Raw genomic sequence first — 20,552 nt, 5'->3', positions numbered from 1 at the left:
AGAGCTGGTTGCCCACCATCTGGGACAAAGACATTCACCACATGTAGGAAGAGCCTGGTGAGGAAAAAAGGGATTATCTTTACCCTTTGAAAGTGCAGGTTCAAAGTGTGTCTTATCCCACTCTTCATTTGAAAGATTTTCAGGCTATAAATGCTGCATGGTAATAATTGACTGTCAGCTGAAGAGCACTTTACGAAGAAGGAGAATGATAACCAGGGAGTTGGAAGAAAGTAAACACAAGTAAGTGATGGGGGGCATGACTTGGTGGTATAGGGGCTTTGGTTGTGCTGGTACTAACGGGCTTTTCTGTCCATCTCCACCATGCTGCCTTCTTTGGTTTCCTGTGGGTCTGTGCTGCGTGCTCCTTCTGCAGCCCTATCTCCCTCTGAAGGCAGAGCTGCCCAGGTGCCTCCATTCAGAGTGCCTTTTCCATAATAGCAACAGCTGGAACTTAGTAAGGGTGGTGATTTTGCTGGAGCCCCTTTGAAACCTGAGCCTGAGGAACTGGTGTAGGGTGATAGGCTGGAGCAGCGGGCCCAGGTGCACCTCATTAAGTTCAACAAATCCTTGCACCTGGGTTGAGGCAATCTGCACGAGTCGGGGCGTGAAAGGAGACAGCGCAGCCCTGCTGAGAAGGACTGGCAATACTGGAGGATGGCGGGGGGTCCCTTCCAGCTCCAACGATGCAGCGAGTCCGTGGTAACTGGGCCGTGGGTTTAGGGAACGTGGATATTGGGATGGTTCTGAATGTTTCCAGGGCAGCTTTGTTGGAAGATCCGCGTTGTTTAGGGCAGCGAGTGGCAGGCAGTGATTTCTCATTGTTGATGCGGAAGGCTTGGAATTTAGCTGGTGTATGTGTGAGAAGGACCCTTCAGAGAGCAGCCCTCAGACACCCTCCGTTTTGTCTGCCCGCACGGCTCGCTCCGGCCGTGAGTTGAGGTGAATGCAAGCCGGATCCCGCTCCGCCCCTCGTCTGTCCGGCCCGTAGCTCCGGCCCCGATTCCCTTCCGGGGGCGTCGCGGCGGGCGAGTCCCCCAGCCGGGCTCAGTTGAAGCGCCCGCCCCCGGCGCGGTAAGATGGCGGCCGCGGCTCAGGCGCTGAGCGGTGCGGGGCTGCTCCTGGCCGCCGCCGCCCTGGCGCTGCTGGCCGTGGCCATCGGCACCGACTCGTGGTACGAGACGGACGCTCGGCGGCACCGCGAGCGCTGCCGCGGCTTCGGCCACAAGCGCAGCGACCCGCCCGGCTCCATGTCGGCTCCCAGCTCGCACCTGCCGCTCCGCGCCCGGCCCCCTCGGGCCCTGCTGCCCGGCCGGCCCCCGGCTCCAGCCCCGGCCGCCGCCGCCGCCGCGTTGGATTCGCACTGCGGCCGCCGCTTCAACTCCACCGTGTCGGGGCTGTGGAGGCGCTGCCACCGCGCGGGCTACGAGCCGGACAGCGAGGAGCTCATCCGGAAAGGTAAAGGGGGAAAGGGGGGAGAGGCGGCCTCCATGGCGCCGCTGTCCTTGGTGCTGAGCGCTGCCGCGGCCCGCTCTGCGCCTCCACGCCCGCTCGAAATGCTGCAGTGCCGGGTGGGAACGCGGGCTCGGCAGCACCTTCCATTGGCCGGTACCGGGCCTGGGGCTCGGGCTGGAGCTTTATCCCAGCCCTGACGGCTTGTTTGTAGCTCCCTGTTGTGGAGCGGGGGTCTCTGCATCGCTGCAGTGGGTGGCTGACGGGCCTCCGTGGGGCGATGTTTGTGTGTGTGACACACAGGGCTCCAGGGGTGACGGGAGGGGAAACTGCGCATCTAGTGCTGGTGTGGTACAGCACAAAGCCAGGGGGTTCGTGGTGTGTGGATAAAATAACAGGGCTGGGTGGTACATGTAATATAGTGGGCTGGTTCGTAAGTCAATAAATGACATTTAAATCAGGCTTAGGATAAGAAATGCTGTACGTGATTGATGGCAAATAACAGGAGCTGCTGTTCCAGCAGGTACCTGCTAGCACAGCGAGAGTGGGAGTGGGGAGAAGTGCTTCCACTGAAGCACAAAATGGAAATGCTATCTTAAGAAAACATGAGCCGTTCTTCAGTGGCTTCCAACTGTGATGCCAACCCAGTGCAGCAGAGGAGGAATAGACTGGTACTGTGCAGTGCAGCTTGTCGCTGTCTGTTCGTTCCAGTGCACAGTGGTGACTTGTACTTTCAGAAACCCTATGGCAGGAATGTCCAACCTGCAGCCCAGTGCAGTTCATGATTCACCCCATCCACTGCCCTATGCCAAATGGAATGGCTTTGCCCTGCTGAGTGGCTCAGCACCAGGCACACAGCTGTCATTCAGCAGCCAGCAAACTTCAGTGTACTGGTAATCCTATCTGGGCTGAAGACAAGATATTTGGGCTCAGTGCAACGTGAAGCTGAAATTATGACTAATAATTTTATGCATTTTGATGCATTGGCTAAACATAGTTCTGTGAAAAGCAAAAAATACGCAGCCGTGCTTTGTGTGGTGATAAAGGAGTTTGAGAACAGGTTTTAAGATTGCAAAAAAAATTATACATTTTTTTTGTATGGTTGCAACTCCATTGTCAGTCAACTTAAATACACAACCTGCAAAATTCCAAATGGAGTCTATAGATTTGCAGTCAGACATTCAACTCCAAAATGTGATCATGCCTCTCTACTGGACTTCTTGTAGGCCTGACCTTAGCAGAGAGAAATACCCCTTGCATCAAAGTCAGACCTTATTCACGTCCTCACTCTTTGGTATTGTGTACCTTTGTAAACAGATGTTTTCAAGGACATAGGACAAATAGAATTTAATGAAAGATATTTTATTAGTACCTCGAGAACTCCTTAAGAATTGCAGCCTGATGCGTTCGTTTCACAGAAACAAGGTCATGTCCCACTAGCTTTACAGTTCTGTTGTTGTCCTTTTAGGTTCTCATAAAAAGTATTAAAAATTAAAATGCTTTGTTTGAAGTTAACTATGCCGTATATTTTATGAGGGCTGCTCCAGAAGTAACGCTTTCTATTTTATTTTGTTGGGCCACGACATCAGAGGTGCACGTTGGCAGCATGGCAGTAGAGACTGAGCCTTCCTGCCACTGTGATGTGCTGCTGTGTGGCAGATGGCATCAGGGGGCAGTCTGACATGGATGTGTGTATGGAGCAAAGGTGTGTCACTGGATTCCTCCACAAGGAAAACCTTTCACCCACTGACATTCATTGATGCTTGCTGAACGTTTCTGGAGACCAAGCAGTGGCTGTGAGCACTGTGAGGCGGTGGGTGGTGTGTTTCAGTGGTGCTGACAGCAACAGTGGGTCACATCTGCTGGTGCAGGTTTTTATGAGTGTGGCATGTGGGCTTTGGTTCATCACTGGTGAAAATGCTGAGCTAATGATGGTGACTATGTTACAAAACAGTTTTGTAACCGAGAATTTGCTCTATCAAACAGCATTACTGTGCTTGTTGTATCTGTTGTAATTTCCATGGAAGTAAGTAGCAGGCATTGCTTTTGGAGCAGCCTATGTATATGTGGCCCAGGCAAGCCGAAATGTAGTGTAAAAGACACCTGTGTAGTGCTGTGTGATTACCTGCTTCTTCTGTTGAATTTCCTAGCAGCAATTTTATGCATTTTCATTTTTATTTCCATGTCGATCTTGTTTCACTCAAGGGCGGCTTATTAATTTCATTCTCCTAATTGTCCCTGTAATGTAAAATGTTTTTCTGCTTCACAGCAAACCACCTGCTTTCAGCTCCCACTGGAATGAAGAAGGGCTGGGGAAGGGATGGATGGGAAGGAAACCGCTTTGGTTGGTCCTCAGTACTTTTGGTTTTGAGGGGTTTTCCCTACACTGCTGTGGTCAGACTGAAAGGGCAGAGGCTCTGCTCTGCATGGGTGGGGGCTGATCTGCCTTTAGGTCTGACGCGTTGAACTGGGAGGGCTTGGGAGACAAAAGGTTTTCCTTGTGCTTTCTTTTTTTCTTCTACTGTGCTAATAATGGACTCTCTCCCTGCAAACCTTACTTCCCTTGCATTCTTTGCCTGTGTTGCTACTCTAAAGACTTACACATAGAGGGGAAATTATTAATAATAGTTCTTGTAGAGTCAGGTCTTTAAATAGATATGACTCTCTTCTTTTCCCTCCCCCTGACCTGCTTTAGTAGCAGCCTTCCCTTCTGGCTGTCTTTCTCCTCTTGGGCAGCTGTGCTAAAACAGCCTTTTCCAGCATGTGGTCAGGTGTGGCTGTTGCTTTTAGCTCACCAGTGCTGCTACATCTGCACCTTCCAAACAAATGGGCTTTATCTCCGAGTGTGAGCTGAAGCTCTGTGCTCTGCACCTCCGGAGTCCTACTTTTGTTTGATTAGCTGTAAGTTCTCAGGCAGCTCTTTGGTGATGTGCGATGGCACCTTCTATTCCTGGAACTGGAGATTTTTGTAGGCTTTGCGTGGCAGGGATAAACAACGTTGTGAGAGTCCGGTGGTACTTTTGATGATGGTTTGTACTCTTCAGCATCTAATACTTCTGGAATAAGATTTCCTTTCTGGGTATCTCTTGAGTCTTGTGGGCAGGGAGATCCTGCAGGGGTTTGTTAGATGCTGCTCAGTGGTCTTGTCTGGTCAGTGAATAACTTCTGTTTGCGAGGTGCTGACAGTAGAAAATGATTGACCAGGACAGCTCTGTTTTGCATTACTCGGAGGGTTCATTTGAACACTGTGCGTTTTAACAACAGTAAATGGAAGGAATTTAAAGAAGAAAAAAAGAGGTTGGTCACTACTCATAAACTGAAGGGTTTATAGCTTCTTATAGCTGGTTCTTGGAAAGCTCTGGGATGGGACTGGTGTATCTCAAAGTGCTGGGCAGAGGTAACTTCTCTGTAGCACCGTGTAGCTGAAGGTAGGAACCAGGGGATGCTCTATTGGAGGAACATGGAAGCTTGTGGTAATGATGAGGCCCTTATAGGGAAGATGGCTTCATCCTGGTGTCTGTGCTTCCTGTCCTCCCAGCTGATGAGAAACTGGAGGAGTTAAAGGAATGACTGCTCCACTGAACATGTATTATAGTGGGATATGTAATGAACAAGCCATTCAGGTATGGCCATTGCTAAGTGCAGTCTGTTAGTAAACACAACTGCAGATTTGCCAGATCTCGAGACTGTTGGGTGATGGTATGGACAGGGATCCCAGCAGTTCGTTGCTTCTTGTATTTATTTTTTAATCAAGAAAACAGCACATACAGTACAACTTGCAGAATGTCCTTGTAGTGCCTCTAAGGAATGCTAGGATTAGGATGGCACACAACCTTTTTCTTCTAGGTATGCAGTCTAATGGAATCTTGTGAGCACAGGTTCCCTTATGTCTTGCATTTTCAACTTAGTTGTATGCCAAAAACCCAACATTCCTCTTAATTGTTGTCCTTGATCACCTCACTACGACATTCTATTCGAGCCCTTGCCTGAAGGTAAACTTCAATTTTGGCAGGCTTTCTTATTGCGCTCCTCAGAGTCTGTTACAGATGGGGTGGGAGAAATGGAGTTAGTTTGCTGGCAGGTTTCTGAATGGAGAGCAGGATGCTGTCCCTGTCTGATAGCCACTGATTTAAGGTATGTGAAGTTCTATGTTGAAGGACTAATGGCGATACCTTTGAATTGTGGCTTGATTTTGTGATAACTTTGAGATGGAAAAATGCACTGAATGCCGTCCATGGGGTATCTGTGTATGTATATCTGCTCTCTGTAAATTAGGTTTGAGCCTTACTCAGCAAAATGGAAGGATGAACTGGTCACAGGAGATGCAAAATTTGGCTACTGAGAATTGCCTGGATGTGTGCAATAATAGCGTGGGAGACAGCAGGTTATGCTGAGCTGAGAGACCACCCTCACTGCTCACCTGGTCCTAACTCTTACCTGCACGTTTCAGCTCTGACAAAGTTGGAAAAGGGCCCCCAGTGAGAGGCCACCTGACTCACATCAGAGCAGGACAAGTGAAGTGGGAATCTTAGAGGAAAAATGGTCTGTAGTGGCAGAACCAAGAGCTGTCACTAAGCCTGTAGATTAGAGGCCAGAGCTGAGCTTTGTGAGCAGTGTAAATCTGAGAATTCTCCAATGTCTGAGCTCTTCACTTTGCGACCCTGCTTTCTTAATGTAGGCTTATGTGCTGCCTCCGTAAAGTCAGCACTTGGAATTCTGGAGGAGGAAGAAAGTTTTTAAACCAGAGGCAGAATGAACTGTTATTTGAAAACCCCTGAATAAGCAAATTTGTGTAAGAAGGCAGTGAGGTTTTACTTTGTTCTCTGTTCATGTCAGCCATTGTAAGAACACAGACCATGGATTTTCCCAGGCAGTGGTGGTACAGCTGAAGGGTCAGCTTTCAATGCGTTGCTGCTCAGAGGGTTTGGGAAATCTAGCTTTGGTCTTTTGGGGGTGTGATCTTTATTTATCTGCTTGTTCCACTTCAAGTACTAAATGTCACTGTTCTTTTAGCATGGGGGATTTCAGGTCCACTTCCCACCTGGAGGCTCAGCTTGCTTACTGGGCGGTGTGTGTGTAACTCCCACTCTTCTGAAGCAGGAGCTTCCTCCTCGCAGGGCTCTGCAGGAATAGCTGGATACAGTCCCAGTGAGTGGTGGTAAAGAACAAAGTCCTATTTCCCATGGCTGAAGGAGCAGCTCAAAGCCAAGTTCTTCTCTCGGGCTTTCCAGCATCTTTTGTGAACCTGTGAGACTGCAGCTCCCTGTCAGAGACTGTCCACCAGCTTTGCTGGTCAGCTGCGCCTGAATGGTTTCTCTGCTCCAGAATTCAGGTAGAGGTGGTGATGACCTGTAACCACTGTTCAGGGGAGCTTTTTGTACTCTTTAGCTTTATTACCTTTCTGGCTGTTCCTTCCCTCCCTCACACCCCCAGTATCTTCACTGCTGTTGGTTGTTTTCTGAGGTAAAAAGCACTTTCAAGAGGAGAATGTCCATAGGTCCACATTTGTAGAAGGGATGCGCTTTTCTTCAGGCTATATTGACAAGCTGCAGGGTGCTGTTGTTCATTAGAAGTGCAAATGACTACTGTGGTGAATTCAGACTTTCCTCCCCCTCAGTTCACTTCCCAGCATTTATTCAAAAAGTTCAAAAAATGATTCAGCTCTGCATTCCTAAGAGACAGAGCAGCCGTGTCGGTGTTCTGACATGTTCCTCACTTCCCAGATATCCCAAAGATGTTGTACCACTTCCTCTAGGAAGCTTTTGGGTCCTCTGGTGGCTATAATTACTGTTCACCCTCAGGCTTTTCTTCTTGCAGCCCGCCTGTGTTAGCTGGGTTCCCCTTTTCCAGTTTTTCTTTGTAGCAAGGCTACCTCTGTTCCAGGTCCCCAGACTTTGAAGGAAGCTGTTCTTTTTGATGACATTTGCTCTGGTATTCCCTCTATGTGAGCTCTGCTGGGCCAGCCATCTCAGCAACAAGCTCAGGGCACGAGGGCTTTGCTCTGTTTCACACTGCTGTGTCTTTTACAGGAGTTATTCAGCGTTGCACTGCTGTGAAGTATCACTACACCTCCAGCTCTCTGCCACGCAACTTACCCGTCAACATCACCAACACCATCCGGCAGGATGAGTGGCACGCTCTCCGTAAGTAACACAGAGCAGAGTATGGGTCTGTTTGCATTGCTCGTTGCCTTGAATGTCTTACCATGGGGGGTGTTTAAACCAGATACCTGTCACTGGTCTCTAAGTATAACTGTGTTTGTTAGTGAGGATGGGAAAGCAGCCAAGAGTATAATTGGAAGAGACTGTAAGATTTGGAAGGGCTTATGCAGGGGAATTCAGGAATTCCAAACTGCATCGTGTGCTGTGAGTCGAAGCTGTATTCTGGATCTTGAGGGTAGACCAAGGCACTGTGACACTGTATGTCCTGAGCTTGTGGTTCTTCTGCATGCACACAGCTGACCTGATACAGCTCCCTGACAACCAGCTCTTCTAGGGAACACCTCCGTTTGTCCCAACCCACAGGCTGCCTGGTGCCACATCCTTTCCACACAGATGGCTGAGCTGTAGCCTGTCGATGACCATGATTTGGTCAGGCTTTTCTGCTCCCTGTATTCCTTTGGTTGTAGTGGCTCCCTTAATTCTCAATGGTCTCAGTTATGTGAGAGCAGTGCTGAGGAAATCTGCTATAGGCAGAATGAGGAGACAAGAACAGCACTTGTGTTACGGATCATGAGAGTGCTGTCCATATCATCAGCATTTATTTTTTTTTTTTTAAGAACTTGTTACTGTAATCCTTCCCTTGGTTACTGTATTGATCTTCTGCCTCCTGTCTTCCCACTGCTCCTGTCTTCACCTCAGACCACCTGCCCTCTGTATTTGCAGTGTGTTTTTTTTAATTCTATTTTCAGCACTCACCCCAAAATGCAGGAACCCCCCCACACCAGTTCTTGCAGCACTAGTTTGCAAACCATTGCAGCATTTGTATGTGCCCCTTCTGCCCAATGCTGTTTGGCTGCATTGTGTATTTTGAGCAGAATTGCTCTTGGTCAGCAAAGGAATGCCCTCTAGTTGCACAGTGCCCAGCTGAAGGGAGTCGGGTTGGTTGAGTGCCAATAGTTTCAGTGTGCTGTGCAAGCTGCCTATCAAGGAAGCTACGGGAGGAGCACATGCATGTAAGTAAAAATGTTTGCAACAGCAAGTCCTGTTTGGGTGCCACCATCTTTATTTTATTCTTGATTTTTGTTTTGTCTCCTAGATCTGCGGAGGATGACAGCTGGCTTCATTGGCATGGCAGTCTCCATCATCCTGTTTGGGTGGATCATCGGTGTGCTGGGGTGCTGCAAACAGCAGGAGCTCATGCAGTATGTGGCTGGACTGCTCTTCCTAATGGGAGGTGAGAGCCTATTACTTGTCTTTTGCTCCTGGTGCTGCTTCTGGCGCCTGGCAGGACCCATGCTTGCAAGTGGGTCAGAGGGTGGTCAGGCACTGGAATAGCCTGCCTGGGGAGGTGGTGGAGTCGCCATCCCTGGCAGTGTTCAAGAAGCACCTGGATAGGGAGCTAGGAGGCATGGTTTAGGGGTTTCCTGTAGGTATGGTAAAGGGAGGACGGTTGGACTAGATGATCTTATAGGTCCCTTCCAACCTTGTGGTTCTATGAGTCTATGATTCTTAGTGTCTGGGCAGCCCCTGCTATATTTGTGCATGGGCTTTCTGCTCCAGAAAGGCTGTGTGTGCCCACAGTCCTCTTGCCTGCTCTGTGTGCAGCCTGCTGCTCCTGTCAGGAAGGTTGTTTCATAGCTTTCTCTAGGGAATCTTAAAGAAAACAAATCCAAGTTCAGCACCTTCCTGCTGCTTAAAGATGCTCACATCTTTTGATAACAATGACTTCTGTACTTTTGCTTGTCCAGCTGAAAAACAAAGAGAGTTTGTTTCTTTACTTGAAAGGAGCATAGCAGCAAGAAATGCACCAAAAACTTCCTGAGATGTTGTGAGGATATGGATCCTTAAATTGCAAGCAGTAAATAGGCAACTTTTCAGTAGCTGCTCATCTTTTTCTTAATTGAAAGGCAGAGCTGCTAAGTAAGAGGTCAGGTGTCAGCATCTGTAATGAAGGCCAGCAAGGAACAAAATGGTCTAACAGCATTTCTGTCCATTAACGTGGTTTCTATCCATTGTGATGGTAGTTTGTTGCCATGTTGCAAATGGGAGGAATCTTCCCCTGCTGTACGAGAACCTTCTCCAGAAGCGTTCTGTGGAGATGCACAGGAAGCCAAGCTACTGCTGTGGTATGAAGCCAGTGAGGCTGAAGTTAGCCTTGCGCTGGCCTTGATCATTCTACATGTTGCTTAGCTGCATGTTCTTGTGCTTTTGTTTTTAACGTTTTAATGCACAGCACTGAGGGAATGAAGTGCAACAGGTAGACTGAGAACCCTGAGTGCTCTGCACTTAAGCCTTGCTGTGCTGGGCATGCTGTCAGCAGTAAGATGTCATTAGTATTTAGACCCAGAGCCAGAGAGAATAAAGTGCTTCCCCAGCCTTGGGAGTTATTTTCTCAGTTTGACAGGATCCTTTTTGTTACCATGGGTGCTTTGGAGAGCAGACATCAGCTTGGACGAGCTGTACTTAGGCTTGACCAGGATGAAAGAACTTTCTGCATAACTCTATAAAAGATGTGTTGGTTTTTTTCCCATTAATAATTAGACAAGATTCTTAGTGACTAAAAAGTGATCTGATGAATTTTAGCCCTGCCTCAGCTGTCTGATCTCCAGAACTGTTGCTTTTAACTTCCTGTGGTTTCACAGAGATGACAGACACTGCAGTTAGTTAATGCTGTAGCTGAACTTTAATGTACATTAAAAAAAGCACAAGGCAGAACCACTGAGGGAGTCTGATCCTCGCTGATATTCTGGAGCTTAGCAATGGAGAAGCGGTTGATAAAAGCCCCCAGCACTACAGCTGGCAGCAGTGTGGAAGTTCCCAGAGGAAAGCAAGCAGTGAGTGCTGCAAACTGGGCTTTAGCTGTTTACCTTCCACAGGAGGCGTTCGTCCCTGGAAATAAAGCCTTTGGAGAGCTGCTGCATAACGAACTATGAATGACTGAGATTTAAACAGCAACACAGGGAGCTAAGACAGTACAGGTTATTTGTGATGTGAGATATGCTCTACTTGTGTGTATTTGCCATTCTTTTTCCTTTCTTTTTCTGCCCTTTAAAAGTGATGGGCTGGATGTAAAAAGGTGTAATTTTTATTTTTGAAAACGTACAGCTTTAGAAATGCCTGGGCTGGAGGAGGGGAATGAAACAAATGGAAACAAAAACAAGCAGGGTCATTAACCTGAGGGCACTGTAGAACACTCTGGCTTTTCTCCTGCAGGTACCTGTTGCATCATCTCTCTCTGCACATGCGTAGCTGGGATCAATTTTGAGTTGTCACGCTACCCTCGCTACGTCTACGGGCTGCCAGAGGACATCAGTCATGGCTATGGCTGGTCCATGTTCTGTGCCTGGGGAGGCCTGGGCCTTACCCTGCTGGCTGGGTTCCTCTGCACTTTGGCCCCGTCCCTCAACACTTCGCGGGCATCCGTACAAAAACCCAGACAAGAGAACGGGGCTGTGTGACCTCGGCGGGGGTGAGGAGAGACTCTGGAAAGCGCAGCCTGGGCAGAGCTGTGGGTTAACACCAGAAGAGGCGGCGCGTCGGTGTGGGGAGCGGTGCCATAGCTGTGGGAATACCAGCCTGGGGGGATGCTGCTACAGCCTGCAGCCATGGACACGGACATTGCAAGTAACTCCAGGTTTGAATTATTGCCGATTTGCTCATTGATGGTTTAAGGGGGGACAGTTCTGAGTTCTGTTTTGTTTTTCTTCTGTTTACAAGGGATTAAGTCCGAGGCTGTGTCTTCTTTTGTGCTGTTTTTTGAACTGTACCTCCGTGGTCCTGTTACTGTCCAGTTGTAAGGGATGTTTACGCACCAACTCTATTGCTGCAGGTCTGTGTAATTCAGACCCAAACTAGGGCAAGAAGCTCTGTGAAGTTGGCTTGAACACTTTTGCAACAGACTTGCCATAATTTCCCAAAAGAACCGTGATCTAAAGCTGGGGTTTAGGCCAAAGAATTAGCCCATCATTAGTATTAATTTATCTAAAGCAGAAATCTGTGCTATTCTATGCTGTAGTATCAGCTTTTACTCACCACTAAAGCTATTATTTCCAAAAGGAGCCTGCTGTAACTGAGCAGCTAGACTGAAAAATCTTAGTGGCTTCAGGAAAAGGGGGGTAAGTTTTCCTCAGCTTCTTACACAGGTCAAGTTATTCACTGGGCTACCACCTTGTTTCAATGAAGAGATGTACACAACATGCAGCTTACTTATCCTACTGCAGGCCAGCATAAAGTATTATATAGTTAGAGCTGCTGGGATCAACCTTCATCGCCCAAACTTGTGAGTACAATTCCTGTTCTGTAAGAGATGAGTAATTCTCCCTGAGCTCAAACAGCAGGTACTGCTAATATTGCAGAATGTACAGCCCCCTCTAATATTAATGTCCAAAGGAACTGCAGTGTGTTTTCCTCAGGAACGTGTGGCTTCTGCTCACTTCACCACTCACCCCTTTCCAACGCCAAACACCCTGAGCACAGCACAGCAACAACACACGTGCTCTGCTGGAGCAAGTTCCCTCTCTAGAGTGAGCAGTAGGGATCTCGGAACCAGCGCAAGTACTATGGCTAACTCAGGAACACCCGCCAAAGTACTCTGGGTGCATTTTGCTTTCATCCATCTATTCGTTCTTCCCTCACATCCCCGCCCCTCTCCCAAGTGTGCAAAAACTGCACAGGCAAAGATGAGATGGCCAGCAGTTGGAGATGTTTACATTGTATTTCAAATACAATACAGTGGCATGTAAGATACTTAATGCTAAAGTCAGTGTATTTATGAAAAGTGTAATTTTTAAATGGAAGTTGTAATTCTCAACTGGCATTAAAAGTACAGAACGACTTGCTCAGTGGATGTAATTGTGACCTCTCTTTTTTCAGCTACTAGACTGTTCCACCACTGCACTCCCATCTATCAGCAATGCTGTTACAGCTTCCAGAGTTAAGCTTAAGGGAGAAAGTTACAGCATCATTCATGTGAGGGTCCTGTTCACCTCCCCATGGCAGAGCTGAGTGCTGAAAAGCTTTGTCCGGATTTTGAAAAGGTGTACAGCCCATTCGCTGACTGCACGCATAAAACCAGGGGCTGCTGGCCGAGCAGCAGAGCACAGAGTCCAAAGTACACTTACAGCAGTATTACCTGGTGGTCCTCCTGAAGTAGCAGAGCAGGATTTAATCCATAGGCAGCATGACAGGTGCTGAGGACAGGAGCTTCTTACCTTCCCTTCTGTCAATGTAGAGCCACTGAATGAGGGCAACAGCCCCAACACATCACCGTTTATAGAGGGGGAAAAAATGCTTTATTTTTTCCAGACAGAAAATAAGTGGTACAGTCCAGTCTAGTCCTGTCCTCTGCCACAGGCACTGCCTTGACTGGGCAGAGATCAGGCATAGTACTGCAGATTGGCTTTTTTCTTTGCTTGAACCTCTAGGATTCCTTCCATGTAATCCTCGTGGGTGAGCTCTGTAGCTCCGCGGCGGAGGGCAATCATCCCCTGCCCAACAAGACGTATTTTAGCAAGGTTTACGTTAATTAGCACCACTCTAGCTTTCTTACTTCCCTCCTATGAGTGCTGGATGCTCTAGAGGATTACTTACCGCTTCGACGCATACAGCCTTGCACTGGGCTCCATTGAAATCATCTGTGCAGCGAGCCAGTTCCTCGTAGTTCACATCAGGGCTGATTAGAGGGGGGAAAAAGAAGTCTGAGGACTTGCCAAACAAAAGCAGTGTACAGAGCTTCCTTAGCTCCCTTGGGTTTCTCCCCAGAGGAGGATACCTACCCCTCCACAGCCCTGAAATACCATCAGCATTAGTGACAAACACAGCCCCAGATCACACCTATCCCATACCTGACATTCATTTTGCGTGAGTGGATCTGCATAATTCTGGCTCTGGCCTCCTCATTAGGCATCGGGAACTCAATCTTGCGATCCAGTCGTCCAGAGCGGAGCAATGCTGGGTCCAAGATATCAACACGGTTGGTTGCAGCAATCACCTAAGTACAAGTATGGTTATCAGCCTGAGGCACCTGGAGGACAGGCCTCTCCTGTCCCCAAGGATCCACCAAGTTTCATCCCTGGACACTGTTTTACAGCCCCTAATAAAATGCCCTTGCCCTCAGCAGCACTCTGCTAGATCCCAACCTTGACTTGTGTATTGGGCTGGAAACCATCAAGTTGATTAAGCAGCTCCAGCATGGTCCTCTGCACTTCCCGATCACCAGCCTTTTCACTATCAAACCTGAGGAGAAAATGAGGGGAAAAAAGAAAGATCAGCTGGACTCCTTAGGCAGAGGAGACAGCTACACAGCTCCTAAGGGCTTCGCAGCATGTACCTCACCTTTTAGTGCCAATGGCATCCAGTTCATCAATAAAGATGATGGAAGGAGCTTTTTCCTTGGCTAGAGCAAATGCATCTCGTACCAGCTTGGCTCCATCACCGATGAACATCTGCACAAGTTGTGGCCCTGCCAGTTTCAGGAATGTAGCCTGGGAAGTGAAAGACAATCCTATGTCTAGTTTTGGTTATTTTTCAGTAGTGCCAAACCTGAATTCTACAGAAAAGCCTTAATTAAAACAACCAAGTAAACAAGAAAAGTCCCAACCCTCATAACACCAGCTTATAGGTAAACTCCCTTTCCCCTTGGAGATGTTGTCTCTCCTTCTCAGTTAGTGTTCTGCCACAGAGTAAGTATTCAAAGGTTCCTTTTACCTTGGTCTGGGCAGCACACGCTCGAGCTAGAAGCGTCTTCCCTGTTCCTGGAGGCCCATACATAAGGACTCCTTTGGGAGGCTGTATACCCAAGTTCTCAAATTTTTCCTTATGATTCATGGGCAGGACGATGGCCTCCACAAGCTACAGCAAAAGAAAAATGTTCACTCAAAACCAAACTTCACAAACCCAGGCTGCCCCGTTTAGGAAGTTCAAAGCCTGCTGTCCTCATTCACACTGGTATCACCTCTTGGATTTGTTTATCGAGCCCTCCAATGTCGCTGTACTGCTCTGTGGGTCTCTCATCCACTTCCATGGCTTTCACCCGTGAATCATATTCAGTAGGCAGAGTCTCCAAGATCAAGTAAGAGTCCTTGTTCACACCCTACAACACACGAGTTCTTTGCTTTTACCAGGCCCTTCAGATAGCAATCAAAGCACACATAATCAGAGGTGATCCACTAGACCTCCAGGATGCAGGTTTGACCAGCTCCAATACTAGCATTCATCAGATCACAACAGCTTGGCAAGGGGGACAACACAACAACTGGTCTGGCATATTTTAGAAGGAAGAGGCCCAATAAAACAGGTAGACAGCTAAATTCTGGGCACTTAACTGTCTGTAGAAATAGGCTCTCCAACATGACTTTTCTATACTACAAATATTATTGCAGCCAGTTATTCTAAATCCAAATTTTAGTACAAAAGCGATCTCAGCAAGACCTGAACCGATGGTGTCCCTTCTAAAGGAAAAGGCACGTGCAATTTTCTGGCCAACATCACAGCTAACAGTCACAACAACAACACTCACCACCAGATCTCCAGGCTTCAACTTCTCAGCATCAACCAACCCGATAACAGGCAGGAAGTATGTCTACAAGACAGGCATTACAGTAAGCAAAGCCATCTGTACTGGGACAAGGAACTTTACAGCACTCATAGAATCAAAGAACCTGTGAACCTGTGCTGGCTGTAACCAATGACTGCATTGTCTTTCAAGTATTCCTCAGTAATTTCCAGAATAAAATCCATGATTTTACCAGGCAGTGGCAGGCCTGTCAATACCAAGCCCTTCTTTGTCGCCCTTCCTGAGAATTAGGACAATACTTGGCAGCTTCTAGACAACTGGGACCTCTCCAGATTCCCAGCATCACTGAAAAAATACTCCTGAAGGTCTCACAATGACATCAGCCAGCTCTTTGAGTACCCTGGGATGAATCCCATTGGGCCCCATAGACTTATATGCATCCAGCTGGAGCAGCAAATCCCAAAGTTCAGAGCTGCCTGGGAGCTGACCGTTCCCTTTAGTCACTGTCCCCCACCTCAGGGCTCTGGAGGCCCCAGTGCCCATCATAAGTGTTAAAGACAGAGGCAAAGATGGCATTAAACATCTCTGCTTTATCTACATCCCTATTTGTGAGGTGACCAACCTCACCAAGTAACAGACCAGTGTAACTTCTGGCTGCTCCTCACACCTAACTGGACACGTGGCCCTTACCTGCCGTGTAGAGGTCTTGATGACAGCACACTTGCCCTTTCTCTGGGAATCCAGGTCAATATTCGCTCCATCCTCCTCCTGGTCATTGGGGTCAACATCCAATAGCTGAAAACCAGAGTAAAAAATCTTCCCTATAATGTAACCAGACTAATGGTTTCTAAGTTACATGGAGTATGCAAAATGGAAACAGGAATTTTTATTTGCAGTAGAATCTTGAAAGCACTGAAGTACCTTATAAATATTTATCATTTCCTTTCCTCACGCAGCAGCACAGAAAAAGACACTATACAGCCCAGAACAAAGCAGCAGCTAAAGGCACCGATTGCTTTTCTCCTTACAGCAACTTACATTAAGATCTAAAACACTGATACCAACCAATCCTTGTTTTCCAAAGTTGAGAACTGCCTATGCTTTAAAAAAATAAAATAAAATCAGATAAATAGATTGATTCACAAAAACGACACCGTGTTACATCTGCACTTTCAGAAGATTTGCAAAGTTATCTCAGCTGACCTCTTAAAACAACCAGTGCAGGCAGGGACAAGAAGATGCTGTGAATAAAATCACAGAATGATAAAGGTTGGAGAAGACAGTAAGACCACCAAGTCCAACCGTCAGCCCGTCCTTACCATGTCCAGGAACAACATCCACACACTTGTTGAAAACCACCATGGATGGAGGCAGCCCATCTGGGTGCCTCACCATTCCTTCTGATAAGAAATTCTTCCTAACATCTAACCTGAACCTCCCCCGGCACAACTTGAGGCCGTTACCTCTTATCCTAAAATACCAGTGCAGTTAAGGGACAGAAGCTGCAACATGGCTGGCAAGTCCCTGAGTGTGCAGGGACTGCCACCTGATGTGTATTAGTTATGAAGAAAACCACCTGAAAATTTGTTAATTCCAGTCCATTCTCTTCTTTCTTTCTTTCTGTATAACTCTTAAAAATCTTTTTGATTAGTGTTTCTTAACTCCTGCTGTTTTAACTGCAGAACTCATCTTCTTGCAAAGCTGGCAATAGAGTACAGATTTACAAGTAGCAGACCCACTGCTTTCAATCACCCTGCTATATTTCATTTACTCAGGTCTACACTAAGTGGGGCTGTGTCACCTCCACTAGCTGTGTTACGTACAGAAGCCCAGTAGCTAATACCTCCCCAAGAAATGACCCAGACGTGAAGCAGGCAAGTGATATACAATGCCAGGTCATAAATAAAACCAGCAGAAAAACCCAGAAGTGACTTGACTTCAGGATCAGAAATAGTCTGTCAAACACCGTGTCTCCAATTACCAATGGGCTTCCTATCACTTTTCCTCCCTGACACAAATGTACACTTCTCTCTTTGCTCCAGAAAAGCACTCACCTCAATAACATTTGAGACCAGGTACGGCAGAGTTTTGTTCACTTTGATCTTCTCGCTGTTCTCTTTGATCTTATCTTTCATGGCCTGAAGCTCGTGGGTCACTCTCAGCACTTCGCTCTTCATGATCTGGAATCAGTATGCAGAAGAAAGAGGTAGAAATCACAACAGCATGGAAACATACAATGTATGTTATTCTGGGAGTACAATAATTGTAAAAATGTAAGGCAGGGGAGACAATGGAGCTAAAGAGTAATATAAAAATAGAAACAGTCATCAAATTAGCCTAAGTAATATCTACCATTCCTTTCTCCCCAGTGTCACTGGATACATTTACCCTGATCAACACATCAGCTCACAGGGTTGCAGTTTGGCTCAGCTCACAGCACAGGGGGACAAGCCTGTTCCTCGCCTTTAAGATTTCCTTCTTGAGGAATGTCCAGCCTTCCTGGACCCCTTTGCCCTTCAGGACTGACTCCCAAGGGATTCTCCCAACCAGAATCCTAAAGAGTTTAACAACAGCCCTTTGGAAGTCCAAAGTAGCAGTTTTGGTGACCTCCCTCTTGAATTCTTCAAGAAAAGAACTCAACTGTATTGTGCTCACTATGCCCAGGACAGCTTCTGACCACACCTCCCACTGATCCTTCTCTATATGTATGTGAACAGCAGGTCTCACAGGGCACTTCCCTGGCAGGATTTCTTACCAGCTGTGTCAGGAAGGATCTTTTACACACTCCACGAACCTCCTAAACTGCTGCTGCTGGGCTGTATCCAATTTCCAGCAAGTACCAGGTAAGCTGAAGTCTTTTGCAAGAACAAGTGCCAGTGATTGTGTGACTTGTGCCAGCTGTCTCTGTAACAAGCTCCCATGGGACGTCAGCCTTGTTGCTCTTTCCCCTGATCCTCACCCACAGGGACCTGATCCTACTCCCAGTGTTAAGCTCTACAACACCAAAACACTCCCTAACATAAAAATCCACCCCACTGCACCTCCTTCTGTGCCTATCCCTCCTATAGAGCTCACAGCCCTCCACTGCAGCACTCCAGTCCCAAGAACGTTCCCACCATGTTTCACTGATGGTGACTAAGTTGTACTTTTCCTGTCGTGCAATGGCTTCTAGCTTCACTTGTTTGTTATCGATGCATGCACTGGTGTAGACGCACCTCAGCTGGGCTGCCAGTCTCACCCTAGCCCTGCCATGCTGCCCCTAGGCTCCTCTCTAGCAAGCCTGATTTTATCCCCTCTCCCCTTTAAAGCTAATTTAAAGCCCTCTCAGTGAGCCTCACTAACTACTGGGCTACGATCCTTTCCCCGCTTTAAGTCAAGTAGACCCTATCTGTTATCAGTAGGCCTTGTTCGAAATAAATTAACCTAAATCCCCTGATGGCACTGGCCTAGAAATATAGATAGATAGATAGATAGATAGATAGATAGATAGATAGATAGATAGATAGATACAGAGCTAAATAAACATGCACACACACACATCTATATGCATCCATTTGGAAATTATTTGTTGCTGAGATTAAAGAATTGTGTGCTGCAGTGGTCAGCAACACCCTGAACTGAAAGTATTACAGTGACACATCAAAACAACCAGAACATCAACAGGGAATGGCAGAATCAGGGCTTGTGTCCACTGAGCTCAGTGGGAAGCAGTGGGACTAGCAGCACCTTTGCAAGGGGATGCAGCATCACTGCTTCCAGTGGAACAAATAAAAATGCAGGTGCTGCCTTCGTCTACAAGACCATTCATATCAAGACCTACATATAAGAAACAAACACATCTCTTACTTCTGTAGAGAAAAACACTTCTTGTTCTCCATAAAAATCAAATCACCCAACTCTAGAGTAATATCCATTACTTATCTCCCAACAGTATGACAGCAAAGCAAAGTACAACTTGGGCTCATAGACCAACTTATGCTGAGGGGGTGGACCTCTGGGGGCCTCTACCTCTACCTGCTGAGAGCAGGGCCAGCTGCACTCATACCATATTGCTCAGGACTTTACCCAGCTGAATCTAGAAAGCTCCTAAGGACAGGACTGCACCATGGGCACTACAGCTCCTCTGCACAACCTGCTGCACTGTCCTCACTGCCCTCATAGGCAAAAGGCTCCTGGTGCCCCAAGAAACCTCTCATTTTTTTCAATTTATGACCTGCCATTTATGGCTCAGAGGACTTCAATATGATATAAAACCTTTCTAATAACAACAACAACAAAAAACACCAGGAAATTGAAACACAAACCAAAGTATGTTGGGCGCGTGGTAGATAACTTACATTTCTTACACCTCATCATCATGTCATTTTAACTTTACAGTGAATTTTTCTACTAACTAGAAGGAAAATCAAATAGAAGATAAAGTTCTGTAATCCCCAGCCAACAACAAATACATTTATATCCACAATTACCACACCTAACATGGGTGGTTCTCGGTGCTGTCTGAGAGGCAGCCACTCACTTTGTGCTCCTGCTCCCAGCTGCTGTCACAGCCTGCCAGCTCTGGGAGCCCCATGGGCAGCAAAACCACAAGGTCTCTGAGCTGTCTGCACCTGAACTGGCTGACGGGGGTCTATGTAATGGAAAATCCATCCTTCTCTATGAACTGTTTCAAACTCTTGATGTTAAGCACAATATTGTACTGTAACACAATTATTAACTGGACAAAACTATTGCAAGAATTGAGAAAGAATCTGTTATATAAAAAGGAAAAAATATATAGAAATTTAATTCTAATGGTCTTGGAAGCATTCGAGGAATGTTTCCAAGCCTGCATGAAGGGAGCGTGCCCAAAAATATTTCTGCTACTTTGAGTATGATGCTCTTACTATCAAATGGAAAAAGCTGCTTACGCTTAATACATTCTACAGCTTAAAAATAAGATGAATTTATCTATATTATCCTGGGACAGGCCTAGGCCTTGTCCTGTTTAACTCCCGGGCCCCGGGCCCAGCCGCTTTACCTTGATCTCGCTGTCGAGCAGGCGGGTGCGCTGCACGATCTCCTCCGTAGACATCTTCAGCACCTCTTCTCCCACGCCATCCTGCAGGGCACAACGGCACGGTCAGCCCCGATCCCCGGCCCGGCCCCTCGCCCCCCCAGCCCGGCCCGGCCCGGCCCGGCCCGGCCCGCACCTCCGACTCATCCCACACGGACGCCATCTTTCCCTCAGTGAGAGTGCAGCACACGGCAGATTCCTCACAGCAGATTCCTCCCGGCGGACCCAGCGGTGCGTTGCGCAGGCGCAGTGCGCTCCGCAGAGCCGTGTAGCCGTGCAGCCCCGCCGCGACCCCGGTCACTCAGCGCCCCGCGGCGCTGCCCCCTCCCGTGGCGAATCTGCCGGCGGGAAGGTGGCGGTCACCGCGCGGGTC

General features: G+C 47.6%; 2 protein-coding genes across 2 annotated transcripts; one reads left to right on the top strand and one right to left on the bottom strand.

The window, feature by feature from the left end:
* Positions 1-271: 271 nt before the first annotated feature.
* Positions 272-12,456, top strand: LOC107314802 (transmembrane protein 178B-like). The gene is made up of 4 exons (XM_015864472.2): positions 272-1,455; positions 7,479-7,592; positions 8,707-8,844; positions 10,824-12,456. The coding sequence occupies exons 1-4, from the start codon at positions 1,077-1,079 to the stop codon at positions 11,066-11,068; spliced, it is 876 nt and encodes a 291-aa protein (XP_015719958.1). The 5' UTR covers positions 272-1,076; the 3' UTR covers positions 11,069-12,456.
* On the bottom strand, positions 12,306-20,458 carry PSMC3 (proteasome 26S subunit, ATPase 3). Its single transcript, XM_015864465.2, has 12 exons — positions 20,316-20,458; positions 20,144-20,224; positions 17,178-17,303; positions 15,814-15,918; positions 15,127-15,189; positions 14,563-14,700; positions 14,316-14,459; positions 13,944-14,092; positions 13,748-13,844; positions 13,454-13,599; positions 13,200-13,281; positions 12,306-13,096 (listed from the first exon to the last, which is right to left on the bottom strand). The coding sequence occupies exons 1-12, from the start codon at positions 20,340-20,342 to the stop codon at positions 12,986-12,988; spliced, it is 1,269 nt and encodes a 422-aa protein (XP_015719951.1). The 5' UTR covers positions 20,343-20,458; the 3' UTR covers positions 12,306-12,985.
* Positions 20,459-20,552: the final 94 nt, after the last annotated feature.

Source organism: Coturnix japonica, chromosome 5 (genome assembly GCF_001577835.2).
Source record: "Coturnix japonica isolate 7356 chromosome 5, Coturnix japonica 2.1, whole genome shotgun sequence".
In the NCBI taxonomy this organism is placed as follows: Eukaryota; Metazoa; Chordata; class Aves; order Galliformes; family Phasianidae; genus Coturnix; species Coturnix japonica.
This window is presented reverse-complemented; position numbering and strand designations above follow the sequence as displayed.